Genomic DNA, 10990 nt, shown 5'->3' on the forward strand with positions numbered 1-10990 from the left:
ACTGCAGTTCTCCAAGTTACAAAGACAGACGTGTGACGGGGTATTGAGCCCGCTGTGCTCCTGGCCTCCCACCACGCTGTCCTCATGGTGCCTTCAGGAGGGACTGAAAGCAGAAAAAGGGCAGAGGAGTTGCAGCTGCATTTGAGAGATGCCAAAGACCAACATTTGTCCACTATTCTAATTTATATGTTCCTGCGATTAGCCTCCTATCTTAGTAATCCCTCTCCAAATCTAATTACAATAAGCTGGTAGCATGAACACTGTACTTCTCTATAAGCCGTATTATATACAGCTTAAAAGTTTCACAAAAGAAAATTAGCCAAAAGAATGTAAAGAAGCATTAAGCCAAGAAGGCAACGTGAAAGAAACCGAAACGTTTCATGATCTGAGTGCTGTAGTGAATACATTTATGCAAACAGCTTTAGAAACAACTGCTACTCTTGCCTCTGGAAAGATTGACTAAACCTTCAAAATTGTCTTCACACACAGAAGATCTGCCATTAATTTTAATGAGAAAAGAAGAAAGCTTCAGACAGCTGCCAACGATTCCAAGTAACCCACAGAATATCTTGCCAACAGAGGGACCGACTGAATGGGCATCCTTAAAGAATTTAACTTAAGCTCTTCAAAAGATTTAGCCTACAGCTAGAAAAAGGGAAACAAATTCACAGTTCACACATTTTTACATTTAACTTCAGCTCTTCATTTACAGACTTTGCACATGTTTTTTATCCACAGTGAAGTTCAGAGAGTTGCGGCCTAGCTGAAAGCATCAGTATGCCCATGAGAGCTTTGACTCTGAAAGCTAAGCATGTGGGGCTTCGCCCAGCCTTTGTAATACATCGTTTTGCCAAACTCCTTTATAGTTCACTTTTCCCCCTGTTTTTAACTAGTCTTCCTGTAAGGGAAGCGCACCCTGCCACTGTAAGAAAGGCAGACACCACAGACCCGTGTGTCCACCTGGGGCTCTTGCCCCAAAGCAAACCAAACCAAACCCTAGATGTCTCTCTTCTCCAGCCAGTGTGCACAGTATGAGGAGGCACAAAAGCCTGCCACTCGGCTCCCCCCTGCACAGAGGGGTGTACAACACAGTTTCAGTGGACTAAACCCTCCGACCAGCAAGGGTCTGTCTGTCCAGCTTGCAAAAATGTGGTGGACACCTCACCAGGAGAGGGAACAAGAACTTGGCCAGAAAGGTTGTGAAGTGAAAGCTGTAAATCCCTCCACACGTACAGCAGATCCAGAAAAAGGTCAGAAGTTAAATGCATTCAAACGGCAAATAAATTCTCCATACAAAATAAATAATATTCAAGTGCAACACATCTACCTCTGAGCCAAAAAAAACCCTATTCTTTACCAGCTTCCTTCAACTACTAACCTGCAGCATACTGCAACTACAGAATATTTCCACATCAGTTTCAGTCCATGGCCGTGTCTTCTAAGAGGGAGGCCTTCACCATCAGCTTGCTGTCAGGACAGTACCTAGAATAGCCTTGCTTCATTTGTCAGGATTCCTTCTCATAGCTGGCTACTGGAGAAATGTCAGGCTTTCAAAATTCTTAATGTTGCTTCTGTAAATATGACTGCAAACAAGACCTTGAATCACCCTCAACTGGGGAAGAGCCAAACCACTCTCTCCACACGAAGCCAAATAGTTGTTACTGGACTTGCCCGGCAGCAACATGAAAGCTAATAGTTCTCTGAAATTGGGCGAGCATGTCTAAAACTGTGTTTGAATGCTAGAGTTCACGGAGTTTTATTTGACCATAATTGCATGTATTCTTCCTGCAGAGAACACGCTACTTAAAACAAGAAAAATCGGCCAAGCAACTCTTCAGCAGCAATGCTAAGAGCTGAGGAGGACTTAAGCTGATGCAAGTCCAACAGGGTATCATTGTCCAAATACGCACCTTGGCAGTGGCCAGTTTCCCGGTATCAGCTCCCCTCCCAGCACACAACTGACACCGTTATGCTAAGTACACTAGGAACAAAGCCTGGCTCATATTTAGGCGAAAGCCTTTGCTCCAGAGCGTTACCCAGGTGCTTTTAACATACCAACTATTTGCCACAAGGCACGCCTGTACGTAAATACTCAAGTAAGCATTTCGTCTTGCAGCTCGGTAAGGTCAGAAATAAGGTGCTGAGCAGGCTGAGATTCTACAAGGGAGGAAAATAAGTCAAAAAGAATTATCTGAAAAGGAGCTGCTTTTGAGAGGAAAGCAGGCAAGTTTGCATGCTCTCTGCCTTGTCCATCCTCCTGGGAAAATCAGCCCTCTGCACTCGCCTTTTACCTGGGCTTCTGATCGTCTGCCTCAGGCTAAACCTGATCACGGATGGGTCACCGGAGACACAGAAGAGTGCTGGATGACTCACAGACGACCCTCCTTCCTAGAAGACAATCTTAGTGATGCTTTCTTCCCTAGGTGCCTTCACTGGGCAGCCACCGCCACAAGTATTTGGAGCAATTGTTGGAGTCACCTTATAATGCCAGTTCCACAGCAACCTCTTCATGCATGCTTTCCCCTTGGCCTGGAGCTTTAAGAAAAATCGGAGGTTTTTCCTGACACTTGGCTTTTGCTGACTGTTCCCAGCAGCCACTACAACATTTAATACATATCTTTTCACGTAGTACGCCTCATATGTTTATGCACACAATAAATAACAAAACAAGGCAACCTTTCTCCTCAAGAGCCTCAAACAAAACAAAACAAAGCTCATTTCACTAGTTATTAAGCTACATCATAGCAAAAAAATTAATTCCCCGATACATTTATTGGGCAGTTAATGCATCATTAAAATGCCACATATCATTAAAATAACAGCCTACAGAAGAACAAAGTTTTAATAATCTGACTGCTCATCAGAAAAACTCTACCACAAGTCTTCAGTGCTAACATGCAAAAAGGAGATTCTTCTGTAAGCACGTGTACTTGCAATATATGTAGAGTTTTTTAAACACAGCTATTTTCTCACCACCGCTGTCAGAAAAAGTGGAGCCACAGTAATAACTAGATCGTGATGCACCTTTAATGAAAGGTTTACTGGCCCACAAAGGACAGCCTAACCCCTGAGGGAGTGAACTTAGGAGGCAAACAACTCTGGGATCGCAGCAGAAGCCTTTTTCCCCATTTCTCATCAGCAAGCCTCCAAACTGCTCACTGGCACAACACAAAGCACTCCCATGCTCATGGGATTACAATGGCTATTTTCTGTTGTAATTTTTTTTTTTTTTAAATCTGCTACTCAAATGTATTTCCCAAAACACTTAATTTTGATCGAGCAGACTCAAAGTGGCTAATGCAATAACCAAAGCAGTCTGCAGCTCTACATGAAACTAACCTACAAAAATCGTGCTCTAGAAACCAATAACAAAAAAACAGCTTAACTGATGTTCATTACATTGCCAGTTTGTACAAAACTGAAGTACTTTTATACCACGCTAAGATGATCATAGATGCAGAAGAGGATGCAGCGTTTCTCATTTCAGGCAACCCAACCAGCCCCCGTGAAGTGCTGCTGCCCGCTGCCCTCCCACTTGCCGACATCAGGGCTGCAGATCTTCTTCTTTTGCATGATACGACGTGACTAGAGGATGTCCTGTGCTGCACATACCACAAACCAGGAAGCTGGGTTACTGAAAGCTAAATCTAGAGGTCATAACTCCTTGCATGATTCTCCAGAACAAGATGTGGCACATTAGGGAACAAGGTGCCTCCTCTTTGATCTGCGTCACGTCTGAGGTAAGACTGTAAAAGATTAGGATAACGTTTAGATTTCTGTAGCAAAAGCAAATTTATGGCACTCACGGATTTTTAGATTTAAGACAAAAAGGCACGAGTGTTTTTGGCACAACTATTTTCTAATCCACACAAGCTAGATGTTTTAACAGACAAATAACAGACCATTTCTTCAACTGCGAAGCAAGACGTTGCAAGCTTCCAAGTCGCCTCTTGCATCACAAAGAAAAAAAAAAAAAGAACTATTAAAAAATCCTTCCTGTATTCATCCTTCCTACTCAGCTTTTCTAACACTATTAACTAAAATAATGCATCTGCACAGCAAGAAGAGGAAGTCCCGTGGCAAAAGAGGAATTATGCTGAAGCAATAGACAGTAACTCCATGACAAGATTATAACAATTCATTTGACATCCACAAAAGGCAGGAAGTTCACTGTGAACAGAATATTTCTCTATCTGAAATACAAACAGCAGATAATTAAAATTCCTCTTATTGAGATCTGCGATTGCAGAGGAGGAAATCAATGCATATCATGGGGCTTGGTCGCTATTTATGACAAATTACAGCTTGTTTACGGAAAATAAGCAATTAAAAAAACCTTCCAAAATGTTTTCCATGAATTGCAAAGTTAGCTTTTAAAAAAAGCATCCCACTATAAACTATTTGCTGCAACGCTCAGTCTAGTTCAGCCGAATACCAGTAGGATTAGACTAATAAACTTTATGAAAGCAATTCCAAACAAATAGAGAGCAGTTTATACACGAAAAGTAAAAGTAGAAGCATAATGTGAGCAGAAGCAAGGACTGGAAAAGAGGTAAGGCAAAGGATCTATATCTGCATTTTCACTTGCTAGGATAGGAAGAGTTGAGAATTGCTTTTGCTTTCCTATCACTTTGGGGGTAAAGAAAATACCATGATGTACAAATCTTTTTTTTTTTTTTTTTTTTTCTCCAATAGTCAGGGACAGCTTCCCAAATCCCAGCCCCTTCCTGGTGCTCTGGAGCTAAACTTCTCAGATGTTTTCTCTCTAAATCTAAGCATTTCCTTCAGCATAACAGCTGTAGACTTGTGGATATTAAGTATTTTGCAGTTTTCTTCCTGTTTTCACCCCTCTTCTGCAGCCTGGGCAGTTTTAAGCTCAGGACAGGCCACTGCAGCAATACCGGGTATAAAGAAACTTCATAGAAACACATGCTAAGAAATCTGGAAATTCCAAAGATACAACCACTAGATAGAGGCTATCAAGGAGGTTATCATTTCATTCATGTTTTGAAAGCTGGAGGCTTTAGGTTCAGTTCCCTTTAGGCATTCCCTTACATTTCCCACAGGAGGATTAAGGCAGGGCAGAGATGCAGTTCAACGACTATCAGCCGACGCATCCGTTGTAGCCGCACCTGCTGTTTGTTCTAAAATAAAGGAAGCACAAGTTATTTGTAAACAAACAACGTCACCGTCCCCTTATCTAGTCAAAGCTCAAAGTATGATCAAGCAGACACGTGACGGATAACCAAATCGTTCACGAGTGCTGCCCTTCCTCACGCGGCGGGCAGGCGGGCACACGGATTAAGACAGCCACCATTCAGAGGCATCCAGACACGCTGCATCTGGCAGGGGGCCATCGCGGGGAATTTCTGCATGAAAGAAATTGAAAAATGCATTCTGCGGGGGGAATTTTGCTGGGGGAAGGGGGAGACCAGAAGCCATTGCCTTAAAGTGACAAGGGCTCAAATGTAAAAAAAAAAAAATTTTTTTTTAAGAGATATGAGGATACATTAGTGGTATTACAAGCACAAGGTTCCCATGAAAATTCTTCAAAAAAAAAAAAAAGGGGAATTTCTGCACACCACTACGTAGCAGCAGTTTGGACAAAGCGAGAACTTGAGATCTTTCCTCTTTACTCTCCATATCGAGAAGAAAAAACTTCCAGCTCCTAAAGCTAGCTTCCTCTCCTAAAATAAATTCCCCATGATCAGAGTATAATATTGATGGTGAGTCTGTATAATGACTTTTTTTTTTTTTAAAGAGCATCTCTTATTGACAGCCAGGAAAATACAAAAAATATTTATTGCTTTTCTGTTTTCTTTGTAACATACACAGTTAAAAGCTAGTTGGAAAGTTTCAGAAGAACATTAAAAGAAACCTCATGAGCCACTTGAAGATTATCTAAGTGGTTTGGATAGATGGACATATATCTTGCATTGCGTGGATTTAAAAAAACATATTGAATAAAAAACATAATAAACTGTATGCTTGTCATCCACATCGGCGTCCACCGTAGCTTTAAAGCTATCATGTGGCACCCTATTCCACAGGGCATCTAGACTTTGTAAAGTAATTCTCTTAAAAGGCCATCTGCTGCTCTTCTGCTCCATTAGCTTACCCAAACTTCTTGTAAAATGAGAAAAGTTGAATGCTTTTCCTGCACACCGTGATGCTCTCTGAACCTGCTTCTTTGAACAGTCACTGTCTTTTCTTATCTTCACCTGAATTCCTCTTTGCATTCACTTTTGTGCACGTGTGTTTGTCTCTCTCACTAGGCCTCTTTATTGTCTTTTAGAGGAGTGGTGACCAAAACTTCACCTGTGTGTTTTATGGACAGGAACTGTACTTATTTCATGCAGTAGGTGAGCTAGATTCACCACTGTTAAAAACACTTTAGACTGTTTCTGGATTTACAGGAGTAACAGACATCAAACAGGAGCCTCAGTGTGTGCGTGTCTGAACCCCAAACCCTATCCTTCAGTTGCAGCAAGTATTTCACCACTCTGAAAATCCATGGGCTGTGACGCAGTGTCACTGAACATCGTGCTGCTGCTGCCCTGAAAAAAACATACAGGCTGCAAACAACAGCAAGACGTTAATACTGTAGCTAGGTCCCTGGGAAAAAATCGTTCAAAAGGAAAAGGAGTTCTTCCCACGGCCCAGGCTTTCCTTAGGAAAAAGGAGAAAACCTTAAAGATTGTCTCACCAGGAGTAACACCCGTGGCTTATTGTGGTAAGAAGCCCTTTGGTTTCTCTTCTTGCAGCCTCTGAGAAAGGCTGCTTTGCTGCTTGCAACTGGAAGTGCTGAGCAGCAAGTGTTCATTTTTTTCTAATCCATTGGCACGGTATAATTAAAAAAAAACCTAATGAACAAGGAGCAGAGTAAATCAAAAGTAAGAAGAAAGATAAGGAAAGAATACAGATCAAAAGAACATGAAAGGACTGAGAAAGAGACAAATGCAGAAAGAAAAAAAAGAAAAAAAGTCAGGAAGATTTCAACTTGCAAGCAGTGGTGGCACATTCTTCACGATGCCTCACGGAATTCAGCATCAAACCCATTTTAAAGACGGCCAAATTTCACATTAAGTTTCCATGAAGACAACAGCTTTCTACAAGCTGAAGATGCCTGTTAAGTTCTGTGCCCCAGTGCTGACAGTAGCCAGGCCCCCGTGCAACAGAAGGGTCATTATGTCCAATTGCACTGAACAAGGCCGGGCAAGTCAGATTGCCGTTTAATTCACATGTACTTTCAAATAAAGTCAAGTTCTGCCCATGCTTGCTTTCTACAACCTTCCTTCTGAGGGGATCTCCCTCTAACATACTTTTTTCAACACCTTCACACACCGGAGCAGCTCTCCCTTCCTCTCTACAGTACTTGCCCCCTTCAAATTCTCTTTTCCAACTCTCCTTCCCAGTCCAGACAGGGATTCAGCCTGCAGAGCAGTCAATCTGTCCCTTTTAGCAGTAAAAAAACACAGTAGAAAAACATCAAGTATCCCATATATGCACTCGTGTATGTGCCCGCCCATGTGCATGTTGATGTCCCCGCACACTCACGTGCACACACACAGCACAAAGGGATGGAGCTGGGTTAGCCGAGAGCCTGCCATTCCACTTGTCTGATCCCAGCATCCACATTAAGCTGCAAAGGGAAATTTAAGCAACAGCCGTCGGCTAGAGGAATGCAATCAGCAGACACGAGGCGCTGCACAGCGCAGGAGATTTGCTGTGCACTAGCACACAGGCCAGCTTTTCAGAAAAAACGCTGGGAAGCAACAGAATAGGCTTTGCCTTATTCTCAAAAGCTCCGAACAAGAGTTTGGTACCAAAAGAGGTACCACTAACATCTGCCGAGCATCCCAAACTAATTGTTTTATGTAGTACCTGCTACCTCTGCTGGAGTTGTAAAACACAGCCCTGAGAAGGTGCAGCTTTTTGCATTTGCTGCATGTGGAAAAAAAAAAAAGTATTAAAAAACAATCTAATGACTCCTTACTCTGGAAACCCACAGATAAGCATACACTCCTGGGTGGGAGAGAAGGATGGAAACACAAGGAGAACGTGAGACAGTTCTGGCTAGCGTGATGGTTTCCTCATCAGATCTATTTGCTGCCCAACTTTTGTGGGCATCAAGGCAAGGATAGCAAGGAGGGGTTTGACGAGGGATAATAAAATAGTCCGGTGTTTCTTATTTCCCACAGCCAGGAGAAGCCAAGCATAAACAGGGAGGCCAACGATCAGTCTGAAACTAAATGAGGCAGAAGGATGATTAAGAGGCAAAGGACCTTCACCTGCAAACGCAGGTTCAAAGAGACCTTTAGAAAGACTTTTTAAGCAAAGTCTTATTTCTGTGCTACGCTTGTGGCCTTTTTTTTTTTTCTTAAACTGTTGCAAAAACTTTGTGGTTGTAGAAAACAGTCCAAAAAACAGACCCCCTAAAAAACAAGATTGTTTTGGTAAATCCCTTGGTTCTCCTACTACAAGGCATTACAAGGCTAGATAGGGACAATCTTTAAAATATCCACATTGTCTGCAGTAGAAGACAAACTCAGCATGCACTATGAAAGTTGGGTTGTCCTCCTAGCAGTCATTAAAAATGAAGTAAAACAAGGTACCTTTTGCCAAACCTGGTCTCAGTAACATCTTGGGAATACAAAACTAATTTTCTTTACTCAGATTTCATCACTACCATTATGTGAGGCCTGTCATCTTCATTCTTGATTTCTATCTTCAAGAGTTTTTAAGACAATAGCAAACCCTCAGGCTATGACTTCACACAAGAAGGTCGAAGGGCACAAAAGGCTTTTTAATGAAAACTGTCCAGCTAGTCAGCTGAATCATCTAAGCTGCATATAAATGTGGCTATCTAATAACTAGATATTTGAAAGAAAAATGGAAAATGAGTTTACTGTTTTCCCCACTACCTACAGCACAGCTGAGTAAGTTGTAGAGACGGGTATGTTTCTGTGCTCACAGATCAGCAGACTGGCAACAAGTCTCTGGCATGCTAATACGCTCCTAAATGCTGTTACATAAAAAATTGCACAATACAGCAGAATAAAGATAAATTGCCACACCTAAGATTAGTATCATTTGCTAAAGCAATACGCAGATTATGAGCCCAGTTACTCGAACTTCTGAGTGTTCACAGGCACTTCAAACGTGGCTCCAAGCTCCTCGTCAGAAGCGCGGCAATAAATCATATTGCCCTTAAATTTTCGCCTTATCACTCTGGACAGGACAAAACGTGAGTCTCATTAAAGAGCATCACCCTTTACCATGCAGAAATGCTTCAGTAAACTCTGCCACAGCAGGGATGAGGTTCGCAGGGTGCAGTCCCGCTGTACAGCCAGGCTTACCAACAACAAGCTGCTGCTGCAAGGGGCGCTTCTGTTCACCCCTTTCCTCCACAAGTTCCTGTTACTTTCCCCACGTTAACCAGAATTTGCTGGATCTCAGGGAAACAGCAAGAAGGTGTGCCAAGGAAACAAGGCAGCCTAAAAAGCTGAATGGGGGAACAGCTTTCTGCTGGTTTGGCTCCTCGGAGCAGGAACACCAGGGGAGGGGAGCTGAGCTGAGCCAGCTCGCTTGCAGATCAACCTGGGCTGCATGATGAAACCTCACCCTGGGAAAGCGAGGCCAACTGGTCAGTAACACTGAAAAACGAGTGCCCCGTTTTCGAGGAAAACCTCGAGTCTCAGAGTCACAGGGACACCATCTGCTCCAGTTTTATTCCTGAGCCCGAGCCTGTGTATGAGGCTGTCAGCCCAACTTCAGCCACACCAGATGCAGGAACACGGACAGCAGGCAGGGACAGACAGCTGTGTATTCAAGTATCCCAAATCCACACCGCTCCGGCTGCGAAACCCTACAGCGCAGAGCGGCCACCCTGCCATACAATTCCCTCCACAGGGCAGCTTTTTATGGCACAAAGCCCCCAAAACCCCACTTATCCTCTGGAGAAGCGGTTCCTTTGCTCGGATGCTTGCCTCGCTGATGTCTCGGAGCCTGTCGGTGGCTGCTTGGAAGGAAAACGCGTTGGGGACGGGGCATGTCGGGGACGGGGCATGTCGGGGACGGGGCATGTCGGGGACGGGGCGAGGCCTCAGCTTTCCCCCCGAGGCTCTATCGCGACAGGCCAGGCACCCCCGGGTCCGATAATAACAATAACAACGTTAATTGGGGCTCTCCCCTTCCCCCCCCCCCGAATTATTTCAGCGTTTTAAAGCCCCGAGGCCCTCCCGCGGCACCTGCGCCGTGCCGGGGGGCCGGAGGAAGAGGAAGGGAGGAAGAGGAAGGAGGGGAGGAAGGAGGGCAGGCAGGCAGGCAGGACGGGATGCCGCTCACCTCGTCGCCCCACTTGAGGACGTCCTTGTGGCGGTCGCGCAGGGCGCGGTAGATGTGCAGGAACTGGAGGATGCCGTGCTTCCGCACGTGCTCGGCGTGCCGCCGCGTCTCCTCCCAGCTCAGCGGCGAGCCCTGCGACAGCAGCCCCATGCCGGGCCGGCGGGGACGGGAGCGGGGCTGCGGGGCGAGCCGCGATCGGCAGCGGCAGAAGCAGAAGCAGCGGCGCAAGCGGCAGCCTCCAGCCCGTGCCCGGCGCCACACGTGATGGCGGCGTCGGGCCGTGACTCAGCACTTTGCGCCGCACGCTCCGCCCCGCGCCGGGCCGCCGCCGCCGGTCGCGGTGGCGGTGCCCGAGAGCCGAGGCCTGGGCCCGGCTTCCCCCGGCTCGGCCGCCGCCGCGGTGGGGGTCCCGTTGGGGACCGGGGATGGGCGAGCGGGGGGGGGGGGGGGAGTCGGGGGGGGGGGGTGAGCGCGGTTGTTTGGTCTGGTGGTGAAGGAGGGGGGAATAAAGGTGTTTGGAAATGAAGCTTGTGTGTGTGGTCTCTCTGCTAGGAGGGTGGCCGGCGGGGGTGTGAGGGAGATGAAGGGGCTGGCTGGCTGGGGACAGAGGGAAAGGAGAGCAGCCAGGCTGGGCCTGGCACGA

The 10990-nt window shown here is 45.6% G+C and overlaps 1 protein-coding gene across 1 annotated transcript in view; it reads right to left on the minus strand.

The window, feature by feature from the left end:
- Window positions 1-10749, minus strand: part of GCLC (glutamate-cysteine ligase catalytic subunit) — a 33233-nt gene extending 22484 nt beyond the window's left edge. Inside the window, exon 1 of the mRNA XM_035543119.1 lies at window positions 10348-10749. Coding sequence (XP_035399012.1) covers window positions 10348-10497 — 150 coding nt within the window. The 5' untranslated portion in view covers window positions 10498-10749. The remainder of the gene's footprint in view (window positions 1-10347) is intronic.
- Window positions 10750-10990: the final 241 nt, after the last annotated feature.

Source organism: Cygnus atratus, chromosome 3, assembly GCF_013377495.2.
Source record: "Cygnus atratus isolate AKBS03 ecotype Queensland, Australia chromosome 3, CAtr_DNAZoo_HiC_assembly, whole genome shotgun sequence".
NCBI lineage: Eukaryota > Metazoa > Chordata > Aves > Anseriformes > Anatidae > Cygnus > Cygnus atratus.